The sequence below is a fragment of the Neolamprologus multifasciatus genome, chromosome 6 (assembly GCF_963576455.1).
Source record: "Neolamprologus multifasciatus chromosome 6, fNeoMul1.2, whole genome shotgun sequence".
NCBI classification, from domain to species: Eukaryota; Metazoa; Chordata; class Actinopteri; order Cichliformes; family Cichlidae; genus Neolamprologus; species Neolamprologus multifasciatus.
In genome coordinates, this window is record NC_140444.1 from 38,517,358 (window position 1) to 38,534,635 (window position 17,278).

General features: G+C 44.4%; 1 protein-coding gene across 3 annotated transcripts; it reads right to left on the reverse strand.

The window, feature by feature from the left end:
* Positions 1 to 417: 417 nt before the first annotated feature.
* On the reverse strand, positions 418 to 7,075 carry LOC146517682 (uncharacterized). 3 transcript variants are annotated; one of them, XR_014874362.1, is made up of 3 exons: positions 6,507 to 7,075; positions 2,450 to 6,413; positions 418 to 1,984 (listed from the first exon to the last, which is right to left on the reverse strand). XR_014874362.1 is itself a non-coding variant. In XM_085161619.1 (2 exons), exons 1-2 carry the CDS (start codon positions 2,937 to 2,939, stop codon positions 1,389 to 1,391), a joined length of 1,086 nt encoding a protein of 361 aa, XP_085017745.1. In that variant the 5' UTR covers positions 2,940 to 4,135; the 3' UTR covers positions 421 to 1,388. The 3 variants fall into 3 exon arrangements, 1 of the variants encoding a protein (XP_085017745.1); XR_014874361.1 differs by lacking the exon at positions 6,507 to 7,075 and having other exon boundaries at positions 421 to 631; positions 725 to 1,984; positions 2,450 to 4,135; XM_085161619.1 differs by lacking the exon at positions 6,507 to 7,075 and having other exon boundaries at positions 421 to 1,984; positions 2,450 to 4,135.
* Between the last annotated feature and the right edge of the window lie 10,203 nt (positions 7,076 to 17,278).

Sequence of the window (17,278 nt, forward strand, 5' to 3'; positions counted from 1 at the left end):
CTGAAAGATTAAAAGAGTTTCTTTAAAGAGGAGAGCGATCTGTGCAAACCTGGGGCCCAGCTACAGATGTCTAACTCCTGCTGTGTCCACAGGGTTTCTCCAGATATGCACTACGACATATTTTGCTCAAATACTTATTTCACGCAGTGACAAGCACGTCTATTTATAACTTTGATGTGATCTGTTTGTTTTGTTTGGGTGATATTCTGTCTCTCCATTTAATCATACTGTAAACTGAAATGCTGTGTTGACTGCTGGAGCAATGATTTATTAATGTAGGCTAACACTTTCTATTCCAGCTCAGTAATAATATGCTAATAATGGTGTAATAAGGTAGAAACAAGGTAATGGAGGTGTGAGTTATTCCTACTCACAGAGTAACATTTAAATAACAGCCAAGCCTGTATGAACAGTGAATGTAGCTGCGTAACATTATGTTATGTATGGCCCAAAATGGCCTCCGTACAAGAAAGTAGTAGCTCTAATATTGACCAGTAACGAACCACCACACGCACACTGCAATGGGTTACACAAGATTTATTTGTTCTTTCTCCGGGTAAAACTACTGGCTGAAGACACAACTCTGGCCAGGAATCCAAGGCCCAAAGCCACCGCGGTCAGGGTTGTTAGCCTGGTTACAAACAGGGGAAAGGTGGTCACTTGGAAGAACAAGCAGCCAAAACGTATCAATACTGCATCTTCCTCAAAAAGGCTTGCCACCCACCTTTTCAGGCCTGACTTCGTTCGAGGTTGGGTCTCCACATCACACCCTGGGAGCTGGAACTTCCCCAAAACTGGTCCAGTTTCCTTGTCAGGGGCACAGAGAGTCTCCAGTCCAGTGTTTGTTTTCCTGCCTCCCAGCACATCCACTCACATCCCAATAAAAATGAGTCCTCCCTCCAACATCCTCAGATTATTTTAAAAGCAAAACCAGGCCAGGTTAAAAATCTTTTCCGTTAAAATGTGCACACTTCATCCTGGATCTTCGAGGCTTCCCTGCTACACCAGTGTCCTACTAAAAAAAAAAAAACGACAACACCTACTTCCTGTATCCTCTCCCCTTTATAGAGAAGGGCTCCAATCCTCCCCAATCAGCTGTTCCCTGTACTCAACTCCAAATAGCTGGCAGCTGGACTAGAGTAGAATCTCCACTCCCACATGGGTGTGGCCCACACCTCACATCAAACACAAACACCAAAGCATGCAATTAATACTAAACAAAATCTAAAGTTATGCCAACCCAAAAGCTTAGTGGGGGATTCTCTCCATCCTTTTCCACCATGCTATACTCTGTAACACACACCCCAACTTTTTCCTAGCCTGTCCTCGGGCACTCTACTAACTATATCGAGATGGGGGTTTCCCAAAATTTTCACGGGCAGATCTCCTTAGACCCTCCTGAATAACAGGGGCAGACTGGTAGGAGGGGGATAGTGATCTGACCCTGGCCTCTGCTGTGCCATGCTCCATAGAAGCAACCACTGATCTGAGACTGTCGCTATGTCATGCGTGGCTGTCGTCTCTGGTTCTGGGGTGCCATCTCCTGTTTTATAGTCATCTGAAGGTAGGAAAGTACATATGCGCAGGCGATTGTGATGAACCACTCTAACAGGACCATCTTTACCTTCCGGCCGAATTCTGTAAACTGGGTTTGTAGGGTTTGGCTGGCCGACTATAATTTGGATCTCTTCCTCCCAGTGTGCTGCCAGTTTACCTTGTCCATCTCTTCTTGTTGTATGGACTAAAACCCTTTCTCCTGGGAGCAATGGAGCTGCTCTAGCTCCAACATCATACCTGCCCTTCATCCGGCTTGCAGCCTTCTGACTGCTCTTCTCCACCATTTGGTATGCCAGCCTCAAGCGTTCATGATGTCTCTTAACCCACTCTTGGGTGGTTGTTGGCTCTGTGGATCTCTTCATCCCCATAGACAGCTCAACTGGCAGACGAGCATTCCATCCAAACATCAAGTAGTGGGGGGTGTAACCTGTAGATGCATGGACAGAATTGTTATAGGCCTGGAGCAGTTCTGGTAAATATTGCACCCACCGAGTTCGCTTCTCTTCCTCTAGGGTGGACAACATGTTTATTAATGTCTGGTTGAAACGTTCGCAGGCCCCATTGTCCTGAGGGTGATAGGCAGTGGTTCGACTTTTCTGGCAATTATAATACTGGCAGAGTTCTTTTATGAGGGCGGACTCAAAGTTGGTGCCTTGGTCCGAGTGCAGTTGTTCTGGACATCCAATTGGCTGAATAATGTGTTTCAACAACATCTTAGCTGTGGTTGAAGCAGTCTGATCCCTGGTAGGTATTGCCCAAGCGTACTTGGTAAACATATCAGTAGCAACCAAAATGTACTGGTATGAGTCTGCCGGTCTACTTAGTGTAAGGAAATCAACCGCCACAATTTGGAGAGGTGCGTGTGTAAAAACAGGAACAAGCGGGGCCTTACCGTCACCATGGCCTTTATGACGTACACACCGTTCACAGGATGCTGTCCAGTCGCGCACTCTCTTCTCCATTTGAAGCCAGTAAATACTACGGCGCAACATTGAGAGTGTCTTTGCCACCCCCAGATGACCATTCCTTTCATGGAAAGCCTTCCATGTTAATTGCTGTTCCTGCAAAGGAACAAGGATTTGATAATAAACCTCATATGTGTTGGAATCCACTCCCTTGCGGACCAACACACCCTCCAACAGCTCCAGCCGTGACCATTGTCTCATGTAATTTAAGACTGCAGTAGACTCCTGACGTCTCTCCTCCCCCGATGGTGTCCTTCCTTGGGCCATATAATGTCTCACTTTATACAACGTGGGGTCCTGCTCCTGTAAGCTTTTCCAGTGTCCTGGATCCCAATCAATGTTCACAGCCTGAACCCGTGCTCCTTCACCCATCCTCTGTGGGGACACCAGATCTTGGGGTTGCACCTGTAATGGCATTCTAGACAGAACATCAGCATTCACATTTTCCTGGCCGGGCCGGTACTTGATATCAAATTGATAATTTGCAAGTTGTGCTACCCACCGTTGCTCCACTGCGCCCACTTTTGCAGTCGATAAATGGACCAATGGATTATTGTCAGTATAAACTGTAAACAGAGACCCCTATAAATAGTCTTTAAATTTCTCAGTCACCGCCCATTTCAGAGCGAGCAGCTCCAATTTAAAGGAGCTATAGTTTGCATCATCTCTTTCTGTGGGTGCTAAGCTTCTGCTAGCATAGGCTATCACACATTCTTTCCCATCTTGTACCTGAGAAAGTACTGCACCAAGGCCCACTTTACTGGCATCCGTGTAGAGCCGAAAGGGTAATCTGAAATCAGCAAAAGCTAAAATAGGCGCCTCTAGCAGTTTCTGCTCCAGAAGATCAAAGGACTGTTGACAATTCTCATCCCAGTTTATGGGAATATTCTGTTTTTTATTCTTAGGTACTCCCACCAGCAATGAGTTAAGAGGCCTAGCAACACTTGCAAATCCTGCAATGAACCGCCGATAGTAACCGGCAAAGCCCAAAAAGGAACGCACCTGATGAATAGTCTGCGGGGCCGGCCACTTCTGTACAGCAGCAATCTTATCAGGGTCCGGAGCCACACCCTCACTGTTCACCAGGTGACCCAGGAATTTCACCTGCTGCTGGAAAAGAACACATTTATCAGGTCGCAACTTCAGCCCATAGCTCTTCAATCTTGTAAACACAGCCTGCAGATGCTCTAGATGGCTGTTGAAATCCGGTGAGTATACTATCACATCATCCAGATATACAAAAGCAGACTCTGTGATTTGACTTCCCAAGCAACTTTGCATCAACCTTTGGAATGTTGCTGGGGCATTACACAAACCAAAAGGCATTCTTTCAAATTCATACAGGCCAAAAGGAGTACAAAATGCAGTCTTTTCTCTGTCAGCTTCGGAAACTTTCACTTGCCAATATCCACTTGCTAGATCAAGAGTGGAGTAGTATTTTGATTTAGTCAGCATTGTCAAGGTCTCTTCAATTCTAGGTAGTGGATGGGCATCTTTATGTGTCACTGCATTTAACTTGCGGTAATCCACACAAAATCTCAATTCCCCATTTTTTTTCCGTACCAGGACAATGGGTGCTGCCCAGGGACTTGTACTCTCCCTCACCACCCCTGATCAAATCATATTATTCAGCAACTCTCGCACTTCCTGATACATTTTAGGGGGAATTGGCCTGTACCGCTCTCTAATGGGAGGTGCCATACCTGTCGGGATAGAGTGCGTGATTACATCCGTGTGGCCATAATCCTCTTCGTCGGCAGCAAACACATCGCCCCATTTCCTCAAGAGACCATTTAACTTTTCTTGCTCCTCTATGGATAGGTTTGACTTCCCTTGTGTCATAAGTTCAATATGAGGGCCGTTACCAGGCGGTTCCGAGCTCACCTGGTGCACACCAACTTCAACAATACCTGGCCTGGTTTGCTCAAAAGTAACTTCAAAAGGCTCCTGAATGTCAACATTTTCCTTGGAGAATGTAGCAAGGGCCTCGTAACGTCGTAACGTGATAGGAAAAGGGTTGAGGTTCCTTACTTTGATGGGGACTCGGCCTCTACGGACAATTCCTAGGGACAATTCCATCACCGGATGGCGATAAGCTGGTCGAAGGGTCCCTACCTGTTGTACAGGGGCAGCCGCCTGAATTCTCTGACAGTCCTGAAAAGCGGATGCCCACGCTTGTTGGGTGTCTACAGTTGAGCCAACAGGCCAGGTCTGGGTCTGTATCTGAGGCTTTGAGAAAAGCATATCCCAGCATGGAACGATGACATTCATACCTAAGATAGGTAATGCATTAGGATTATTGGGATCGTCCTTTGAAATTACAATTCCCATATCCTTCAAAGTAATGCCTCCCACCTGTACTTCAGCTAGCACATAGCCCACATAAGGACTAGCCAATCCATTCGCTGCCTTCAGCTTTAACCAAATGAGGTCGCTTTCTTTTCCTTGCTCCTGCTCACCAAACAATCTCCTAAAACAGGCTTGTGGCATTAATGTTACATTAGACCCAGTATCTAGCAAAAATGTCACTTCCTTACCATCAACGAATACCTCTACTTGACGGCATGTCCCTAGAAATTGAGAGTGATTTAACTGGGCTGGACCACTGTCATCCTTTCCAGTCACCTGGCCCATAGTGACTGGATTTACTCGTTTAAAGCCATCTGAGCTGGAGTGCCCCGACACTCTCTTGCCATGTGTCCACTGGCTCCACACTTACTACAGATGGGCTGCCCTTGTTCATCCCACTTATGCCGTGGTCGTTCCACCAACCGTGAGATTTGCTTTGTCGCTGGGGGTGGCTCAGACACTTCAGCACATCTCCTATACTGAGAGGAACTAAAGTTCCGCCTTTCTCTCTCAACTCTGGGAGCTGAACACGTCTGTGGCATTGGTGCTGGTCGAACAAATTCCCTCAGCTCCTCCTGAAGAGTATTCTTGAGATCCATAATTTGCTCCTTCATTTCTGCGAGAATCTCTGCTTTAAATTTATCTTTCCAATTCAAGGTATCCTGGCACTTTAGATCCCCTTTTACTACGGCACAAGCGGAGTCTTCATACAAACTATGCAGCGCATCTGCTTCCAATTGCAAAGCCTCTTTACGCACCTGTTCAAATGAGAGATTAGGGTCATGCCTTAACAGACGCCGTAGATCGCGCTGTATCTCACCCTCCCTGAGGCCCAAGACAAACTGATCACGCATGTGCAGGTCGGCCCGCCGAGGGTCTTGTGGCTCTTTTGTTTGCAGGCGATGGCCTATCTCCCTTAAACGTAACGTGAACTTTCTAATAGGCTCTTCTGCCCTTTGTCTGCACTCATAAAACATGGCACGCAAGGTACCCACAGCTGTTTTATCCCCATACAGTTCTTTAAGTTGAAGAAAGATCTTATCTGGCGTATCCCGCTCCACTTGCTCCAAAATAAGAATTTCACGTCGTGGTTCTCCTCCTAATGCACTCAGTACAAAATCACACTGTTGTTCTATCGACCACTTTTGAGCACGGAGCATTGCACTAATTTGGCTCTCCCAATCTTCATAATTTGTGTTAAGCCAACAAAATTTTGGTACCCAGGGTGCACCAATAAAGAATGGTGACACCATATTAATGGTTTCAGATAGCTCATCCGCCATATTGATCAGTCTAAGGCAGGTGGGTTTGTATACTGGTCACAAATCCTGTCGACAAACGCCAAATGTTACGTATGGCCCAAAATGGCCTCCGTACAAGAAAGTAGTAGCTCTAATATTGACCAGTAACGAACCACCACACGCACACTGCAATGGGTTACACAAGATTTATTTGTTCTTTCTCCGGGTAAAACTACTGGCTGAAGACACAACTCTGGCCAGGAATCCAAGGCCCAAAGCCACCGCGGTCAGGGTTGTTAGCCTGGTTACAAACAGGGGAAAGGTGGTCACTTGGAAGAACAAGCAGCCAAGACGTATCAATACTGCATCTTCCTCAAAAAGGCTTGCCACCCACCTTTTCAGGCCTGACTTCGTTCGAGGTTGGGTCTCCACATCACACCCTGGGAGCTGGAACTTCCCCAAAACTGGTCCAGTTTCCTTGTCAGGGGCACAGAGAGTCTCCAGTCCAGTGTTTGTTTTCCTGCCTCCCAGCACATCCACTCACATCCCAATAAAAATGAGTCCTCCCTCCAACATCCTCAGATTATTTTAAAAGCAAAACCAGGCCAGGTTAAAAATCTTTTCCGTTAAAATGTGCACACTTCATCCTGGATCTTCGAGGCTTCCCTGCTACACCAGTGTCCTACTAAAAAAAAAAAACGACAACACCTACTTCCTGTATCCTCTCCCCTTTATAGAGAAGGGCTCCAATCCTCCCCAATCAGCTGTTCCCTGTACTCAACTCCAAATAGCTGGCAGCTGGACTAGAGTAGAATCTCCACTCCCACATGGGTGTGGCCCACACCTCACATCAAACACAAACACCAAAGCATGCAATTAATACAAAACAAAATCTAAAGTTATGCCAACCCAAAAGCTTAGTGGGGGATTCTCTCCATCCTTTTCCACCATGCTATACTCTGTAACACATTACACTGGAATTCATATAACTGAGTTCTAACCAGATACTGAGTGTAATAATGTGGAAATACATGTGACTGTGACACCAAGTGATGATAATATTATAGCAATATATTGGTAATATATTATAATTCAGTTCAATTCAATTCAGTTTTATTTTTATAGCAAAATCACAACAACAGTGACGTCAAGGAGCTAATATTGTAAGGTAGAGTCTACAAGTGAGAGAGGGCAACGTTCAGTGCATCATGGGAATCCCCGACAGCCTACTGCAGCATAACTAAGGGAGGATTCAGGGTCACCTGGTCCAGCCCTAACTATATGCTTTAGCAAAAAGGAAAGTTTGAAGCCTAATCTTAAAAGTAGAGATAGTGTCTGTCTCCTGAATCCAAACTGGAAGCTGGTTCCACAGAAGAGGGGCCTGAAAACTGAAGGCTCTGCCTCCCATTCTACTTTTAAATACTCTAGGAACAACAAGTAGGCCTGCAGAGCGAGAGTGAAGTGCTCTAATAGGGTGATATGGTACTACAAGGTCATTAAGATAAGATGGGGCCTGATTATTTAAGACCTTGTATGTGAGGAGCAGGATTTTGAATTCTGAATTTAACAGGAAGCCAAAACAGGAGAAATCTGCTCTCTCTTTCTAGTCCCTGTCAGGACTCTTGCTGCAGCATTTTGGTATTATAGTATTACAGTAACTGTATTTCAGTGCTGGAGCCCTGATTTGTGTCCCCAGGATTCTTCTTTGTGTGAAGGTAACAATCTGACTATTATGTTTAATGCTGTGGCTTATTACCTGCAAATGTTCAGTAACGTCTGTGTAATAACCAGGGAGGACTACAAAACACAAAACGTGCTATTCTTCTTCTTCTTATTATTATTAAATCTAATTTCAGTTTAATAAGTTATTAAAGTTCAAGAAGTGTGATGATTACTTGGAAATATGTGTAATAACTTTGAATCAGGTCTGCAAAATACAAACTTACTATTACTACATTTCATAGTAACATTGGACAATATTGGAAGCAGACGATGAGCAGGAATAGAAACTTCTGCTGATATTATTTGACTGAACAGGTCTTCTTAACGTCTTAAATATGATGATACTCGTGGCTCACATACATCTGTACAAACATGTTGGTTGTGAATGTGTCACTAACATCATGTCTTTCTTTGCACTGGTGACCTGATCATGTGTCTGTTTATGTGAATAAAGCTCTGCTCACATGTCATTAAAATGACATTTCAATGATTTCTTTATTGTTACAGTCTGTTGTAGTGGGCGTAGTTCTGAAAACAAACATGAAATTCACATAGATCTTGGTAAGAATCACAGCAGGACATTTACATGCAGCAGGGGATTCACAGTAAAGGAATTTAAGAAGAAAGAATTGAACCACAGCTATCATCCACATCGTGTAACGCTGCATATTCAAACATTATTACTGATGGAAATGACTCCAGAAAAGGTTCATAATGTCCCACAACTAAAATCCTCTGCCTATAAACTCAAATAACCAATCAGGAGTGGCCTTTTACAAAACCACAGTCTTGATCTTCCAGATGTGTCAGTATCACATCACAAATGTTTCCATTTCTTATCATTACAGCGTTTTCTCAGAAGCTTATTGTTCATCCATCTAAACGCTCATTAGTACGTTTTAAAGCTACACGTTACCTGTACTGTTATTATAAAATGATTTCTCTAATGCACCTTCTTGAGTTATTGATCACATTGCTCCTGTCAGAACATGGTCCACCTAAATCATCCTGGAGAAGAAGAATCTGCTGAATACAGGAAGGAGCAATGAATTCATTTTGAAATCTATGAAACTAAACTAAAGGCTTTTTAATCATTGTAATTATTCTATCAGCTGTTTCAGTGATGAGTGTTTCTAAACAAAGTTTATAATATTAGAGGGAATATTTCGTCATTTCTCTGCCATGCATACAGATGACTGCCATAAGCATCACGTCCACATGTTCACCTGTAAAATCTAAAAAATCACCAGCAGCTCCCTGCAGGCTGCTGTCGCCCTCTGCACTCTGCTCTAATCACATCACGACTCACATCCAGTGGTGATACATCACAAACCTGTATCTTTATTAGATATAAAAACAGCAGCTGAATGAACCCAATCACAGGACAGAGAGGTCTTACTGAAGTCATCAGTGACCTGAGGAGTGAGAAACTCTTCTTGATCTCACTGCTGTGTTTGATACTGTTGTTAATGACTTTTGAATTAAAAGGTTTCATGATTCAGTCAGTTTAACAGGTCAGGCTCCTGATCGGCTCTCGGCATATCTAAAGAGTCAACATGTCTTACATTTCAGTTTTCTGTTTTAGATCTGCACAAATGTAAAATCAGTCACAGGTTCCAGGTCAGGGGTCAGGGGTCTGTCCCTGGACCATAGTCACACTTGGTACTGTCATAAGGAAGCATATTATTTATCCCACCATTCCTCTGCAGATGATACTCAGTTGTACTTCAAGAACTTTGTAGAACTGCACAGAGACGAGGCAGAAATATGTACTGTCGTGCAAAAACAACAGAACCTTGGTTCCTATTTATCCTCCCTCTCTCTTCAACACAGTGAGCGAGTCGGCCACGGCATTATTCTGGTGAGATTACCACAACTGGTTTCGTTTGGTTATTTATTCATTTCTATTCACTTTATTTCAGTTATTACATATATGTGATGACCCTAACTGCCACAGCTGTAAGAAAACATACATGAAACACAAAAATTTAAATGTGCATATAAGTCAACAATATATAAAACAGAGTGTGGAGTGTTGCAGTATGTAACAGTCCCCAGGAGCCAGAGGCAGACAGAGATGGATCCAGGAGAGCCGGGCCGTCTGCAGCCACACATTTGGGGGGTTTGTGCACGGCCATCCCAGCAGAAGGAGAGAGGCCCTACAGGGGGCCCAGGGGTCAGGGGTCAGTCCTTGGGAGCAAGCAGACCTGAGATCAGTGTGTGTGTGTGTGTGTGTGTGTGTGTGTACATGTGTACGTGTGTGTACGTGTGTGTGTACATGTGTACGTGTGTGTACATGTGTGTACGTGTGTGTGTGTGTGTGTACGTGTGTGTGTACATGTGTGTACGTGTGTGTGTACGTGTGTGTACGTGCGTGTGTGTGTACGTGTGTGTGTGTGTGTACGTGTGTGTGTGTGTGTACGTGTGTGTGTGTGAACATGTGTGTACGTGTGTGTGTACATGTGTGTACGTGTGTGTGTGTGTGCATGTGTGTGCGTGTGTGTGTGTGTGTGTGTGTGTGTGTACGTGTGTGTGTGTATGTGTGTGTGTGTACGTGTCTGTGTGTGTGTGTAAGTGTGTGTGCGTGTGTGTGTGTACGTGTCTGTGTGTGTGTGTGTGCGTGTGTGTACGTGTGTGTACGTGTGTGTTTGTGTACATGTGTGTGTCCGTGCGTGTGTGTACGTGTGTGTGTGAGATGTGTGTACGTGTGTGTGCGTGTGTGTGTGTGTACGTGTGTGTGTGTGTGTACGTGTGTGTGTGTGTGTCTGCGTGCGTGTGTGTGCGTGTGTGTGTGTGTGTGTACGTGTGTGTGTGAGATGTGTGTACGTGTGTGTGCGTGTGTGTACGTCTGTGTGTGAGATGTGTGTACGTGTGTGTGCGTGTGTGTACGTGTGTGTGTGAGATGTGTGTACGTGTGTGTGCGTGTGTGTACGTGTGTGTGTGAGATGTGTGTACGTGTGTGTGCGTGTGTGTACGTCTGTGTGTGAGATGTGTGTACGTGTGTGTGCGTGTGTGTACGTGTGTGTGTGAGATGTGTGTACGTGTGTGTGCGTGTGAGATGTGTGTTTGTGTAAGTGTGCGTGTGTGTGCGTGCGTGTGTGTGCGTGCGTGTGTGTACGTGTGTGTGTGTGTGTGAGATGTGTGTACGTGTGTGTGTGTACGTGTGTGTGTGTGAGATGTGTGTACGTGTGTGTGTGTGTGTGCGTGTGTGTGTGTGAGATTTGTGTACGTGTGTGTACGTGTGTGTGTATGAGGTGCAGTAAGGGACATTATTACTGAAACGCTCTCACACACACTACTGAAACGCTCTCACACACACTACTGAAACGCTCTCACACACACAACTGAAACACTCTCACACACACTACTGAAATTTTAGCTCTCACACACACTACTGAAATTTTAGCTCTCACACACACTATTGAAACACTCTCACACACACTACTGAAACGCTCTCACACACACTACTGAAACGCTCTCACACACACAACTGAAACACTCTCACACACACTACTGAAATTTTAGCTCTCACACACACTACTGAAATTTTAGCTCTCACACACACTACTGAAACGCTCTCACACACACTACTGAAACGCTCTCACACACACTACTGAAACGCTCTCACACACACTACTGAAACGCTCTCACACACACAACTGAAACGCTCTCACACACACTACTGAAATTTTAGCTCTCACACACACTACTGAAACGCTCTCACACACACTACTGAAACGCTCTCACACACACTACTGAAACGCTCTCACACACACAACTGAAACGCTCTCACACACACTACTGAAATTTTAGCTCTCACACACACTACTGAAACGCTCTCACACACACTACTGAAATTTTAGCTCTCACACACACTACTGAAACGCTCTCACACACACTACTGAAACGCTCTCACGCACACTACTGAAACGCTCTCACACACACTACTGAAACGCTCTCACACACACAACTGAAACGCTCTCACACACACTACTGAAATTTTAGCTCTCACACACACTACTGAAACGCTCTCACACACACTACTGAAACGCTCTCACGCACACTACTGAAACGCTCTCACACACACTACTGAAATTTTAGCTCTCACACACACTACTGAAACGCTCTCACGCACACTACTGAAACGCTCTCACACACACTACTGAAACGCTCTCACACACACAACTGAAACACTCTCACACACACTACTGAAATTTTAGCTCTCACACACACTACTGAAATTTTAGCTCTCACACACACTACTGAAACGCTCTCACACACACTACTGAAACGCTCTCACACACACTACTGAAACGCTCTCACACACACTACTGAAACGCTCTCACACACACAACTGAAACACTCTCACACACACTACTGAAATTTTAGCTCTCACACACACTACTGAAATTTTAGCTCTCACACACACTACTGAAACGCTCTCACACACACTACTGAAACGCTCTCACACACACTACTGAAACGCTCTCACACACACTACTGAAACGCTCTCACACACACAACTGAAACGCTCTCACACACACTACTGAAATTTTAGCTCTCACACACACTACTGAAACGCTCTCACACACACTACTGAAACGCTCTCACACACACTACTGAAACGCTCTCACACACACTACTGAAACGCTCTCACACACACAACTGAAACGCTCTCACACACACTACTGAAATTTTAGCTCTCACACACACTACTGAAACGCTCTCACACACACTACTGAAATTTTAGCTCTCACACACACTACTGAAACGCTCTCACGCACACTACTGAAACGCTCTCACACACACTACTGAAACGCTCTCACACACACAACTGAAACGCTCTCACACACACTACTGAAATTTTAGCTCTCACACACACTACTGAAACGCTCTCACACACACTACTGAAACGCTCTCACGCACACTACTGAAACGCTCTCACACACACTACTGAAATTTTAGCTCTCACACACACTACTGAAACGCTCTCACGCACACTACTGAAACGCTCTCACGCACACTACTGAAACGCTCTCACACACACAACTGAAACGCTCTCACACACACTACTGAAATTTTAGCTCTCACACACTCTACTGAAACGCTCTCACACACACTACTGAAACGCTCTCACACACACAACTGAAACACTCTCACACACACTACTGAAACGCTCTCACACACACTACTGAAATTTTAGCTCTCACACACACTACTAAAACGCTCTCACACACACAACTGAAACGCTCTCACACACACTACTGAAAAACCAAGGCATTTCAGTTAAACAGAAAGGCGTTTCAGTTGAACAGGAAGGCATTTCAGTTGAACAGGAAGTTAATTCTTGACAAAGAAACTGAAGGAAAAAGTGGTAGATTTCAAACAAACCACTACACAGATGTCTACTCAGCAACCTGCTAGTTAGGGGTGGGTTTTTATAATCGATTTATCAATTAAAATCGATTCTGGCTTGGATAACGTGAAATCGATTCATTAAAATCCTGAATCGATTTTTTAATATAAATTAATTTTGCCCGAAATGCCAGAATCTCAGGTGAAACCGCACAAAATTTCAACAACCACCAAACAGCTAAAACAGTAAATGAGAGCAGGAACACGGATTCTGCACAAAGACGTAAACACACAGCGCGGACCCGCGGATCAGAATCAATGGGATGTCGCCTTTCTCACCCGAAGGCACGGACACGGTCGGGGCTGAAAGCCAACAGCTCGCTGATTCTGATCTGTCGGCGGTCCGCGCTTTGTTTTCATGCCGTTTTTGCGCAGATTCTAAAGCTGTTAGTTTGATCTCTCTCCAAACAATATTGACTGAACCAGCAGCAAAAGAAGATCCAAACTGCGCTTCACATAAACATCGTCATGAATTCCCTCTGACGTTTACTGTTTTGCTTCCACCACGATAAAATCACACGTCATGCACAGCTCTCTCTCTCTCTTTCTCTCTCACTCTGTACTTCAAGAACTGTTTCCCGTCTAAAAATCTGTTTTCTGCATTATTCGCTTGCTTGTTATGCACAAGTCTACTGTTGTTTACAGCGCTGTCGGCCGCTGGTTTTTTTTTCGTTTTACATAGTTCCGAAAAGAAAATCTTATTTCTGCCGTTCAATACTGAACAAATTTAAACATTTAAAAATTATGCAAAATGCAAAACGCTCAGCCGTGTCTCTAATAAAACCGCTGGAACGTCAGAGGTAACGTTCATATGTTGATTAATGGTTTTCTTTCGTTTTTGATGTACTGCAGAATATTTTTTATAAAATCCCAGGCCAGGAAAATCACCTTCATGTTTTTCTGTGTTTTATCTTTAGCTACTTTTACACAAAGGCATCTGCTGTGACGCTTACACCTTTGATAAAGTCTTGCGTGTGTCAGCTTCCTTTTTTTAGATACAAAAATATGTAAATGTACTGATCTGAATTATAATATTGCTGACTGTCAAAATTTCCCAGAATCAAATTGAATTGAATTGAATTGAATCGAATCGAATTGAATCAGAATTGTTCAGAAACAGCTCAGACGATGATGTCAACGTGTTTACGGAAGCGGTTGTGGGATTCATCGGGAAACTAGCGGATGATACCGTGGAGACAAAGACTATCACAACGTTTCCCAACCAGAAGCCGTGGGTGGATAAAACCATCCGCGACACTCTGAGATCCCGCACCGCTGCCTACAACACAGGACTCACGACGGGGGACATGGACCCGTACAAAGCTGCGTCATATAACGTGCGGAAGGCGGTGAAAGAGGCGAAGCAGCGCTACGGGAGGAAACTAGAGTCACAACTCCAACAGAGTGACTCTAGGAGCCTGTGGCGGGGACTAAGGACAATAACGGATTATAAAGCACCAACAACCGGTATGACGAACACGGCCGTGACTCTGGCAGATGAGCTGAACACTTTCTATGCTCGCTTCGAGGCTGCAGCTAAGGACTCCAATGATGCTAGTGCTAGCGGCGCTAACGGCTGCACACAGGAAGATACTGCCAACACCGGAAACGTGCTCGTCATCTCCGAGCATGAAGTAAGGAGAGCCTTCAAGAGAGTGAACACCAGGAAAGCAGCAGGACCAGATGGCATCCCAGGTCGTATCCTCAGAGACTGCGCATACCAGCTAGCTCCTGTGTTCACTGAGATATTCAACATCTCTTTATCTCAGTCGGTGATCCCCACATGCTTCAAAGAGTCCATCATTGTTCCTGTCCCAAAGAAACCCCACCCTGCTTCTCTCAATGACTATCGCCCTGTAGCCCTCACCTCAGTAGTGATGAAGTGCTTTGAACGCCTGGTCAGAGACTTCATCATTTCTTCACTACCAGACACACTGGACCCACTACAGTTCGCTTACCGTCCAAATCGTTCCACAGACGATGCCATCTCTCATCTCCTCCACACATCACTTACTCACTTGGACACTAGAAGGGGGAATTATGTTAAAATGCTCTTCATAGACTACAGCTCTGCATTTAATACCATAATTCCCTCCACACTCACCACCAAGCTGGAGCATCTGGGACTCAGCTCATCTATGTGTCAGTGGATCTCCAACTTCCTAACTGGCAGACCACAGGCAGTAAGGATGGGCGGACATGTCTCAGCCTCCACCACTCTCAGCACTGGAGCCCCCCAGGGGTGTGTTCTGAGCCCCCTGCTGTACTCTTTGTATACATATGACTGTGTGGCCACTACCAGCTCCACCACCATCATCAAGTTTGCTGACGACACCGTCGTGGTGGGCCTGATCTCTGACAACAACGCGGCGGCCTACCTGAAGGAGATTAGGAATCTGGAGAACTGGTGCCAGAGGAACAACCTCCTTCTAAACGTCAGTAAGACAAAGGAGTTGATAGTGGACTTCAGCACTAAGCAGGAGAGGAACTACCAGACCCCCGTCATCAACGAGTGCCCAGTGGAGAGAGTGGACAGCTTCAAATACCTCGGAGTTCACATCACGCAGGACCTGTCATGGTCCTGTCACATCAACACCGTGGTGAAAAAGGCCCGTCAGCGTCTCTACCACCTCAGACGCTTGAGAGACTTCCGACTGCCCCCCAAGGTGCTCAGGAACTTTTACTCCTGCACCATAGAGAGCATCCTGACGGGAAACATCTTAACCTGGTTCGGGAACAGCACCATGCAGGACAGACGAGCTCTACAGAGGGTTGTGCGCTCAGCTGAGCGCACCGTCCGCTCAGAGCTCCCTGACCTGCACTCAATCTACAGCAGGCGGTGCTGGACCAAGGCCAGGAAGATCGTGAAGGACCTCAGCCACCCCAACAACGGACTGTTCTCTCTGCTGAGGTCAGGAAAGCGATTCTGCTCCCTGAAGACCAACACAGAGAGACTGAGGAGGAGCTTACGATAGGCGATACGGTCTCTCAATCACACCACCACATAGTACTGACCCACACATATAGTTCTTACACACACACTGGACATTGTTTTCACTTCATCACTTAAATCACTTTAAGCATATTTGCACTGCACAAGACACTATATAATGTGGATTGCACAACACTGGACATTATATTCCTCATTTCCAGTTAATATTTGTACAGCTGCTGTTATTGTGTGTATATATATATTTATATTTATATTTCTTCATACATTCTTATATATTTCTATACTGTGTATTTTGCTGTACAGTTATTTTATTTTCAACTTTAATTTATATATTTTATCTTATTCTTCCCAGTTAAATTTACCCTTCATTCTAATTTGTGTTGTACAGTTATCTCATTCTTAACTTAATATTTACATTTTATTTTATTTTATTCCTTCCTGGTTAAATTGACCCTTTTTTATTTCCATATTTATTTCCTATCTTATTTATAGCCTTCTCTTTTTTTTTCTTTAGGTCACGAGCAGTTGTCCAAGCATTTCACTGCATATCGTACTGTGTATGACTGTGTATGTGACAAATAAAATTTGAATTGAATTGAATTGAATTGAATCGAATCATGGAACGATAAGTTAGACAGCTTAGTCTTAGTGAGACAGCTGCATTACTTAAAAATATATTAGCCTCAGCATAAGTCAAAATTTAGAATAGCAGGAGACGGGCATTATCCTGTTTTTTTTTTTTTTTTGGCATATGTGCTTTTTGTCTTTTTTAGCAAAGAAAAAAATATCTTAAAATCATCAATAAAACCAGGAAGAGAAGGCTTAGCGTTCCTCCATTTAACACAATGGATATGATATTTACTCAAACGTATGATGATGTTAATAATGTCTGAGACAGATGATCCATATAAAAAAAATTATGATGTAATTCAAATAGTGGCACATCATTAATATTTAGGAAAATCCAATTTTTTAAGTTGCACCAAATACATTGTGTGATAGGGCATAGAAAAAAAAAAGATGTTCTAGGGTTTCATTTTCATCAGTACAAAAAGAACACTGATCCACCTCAAAGC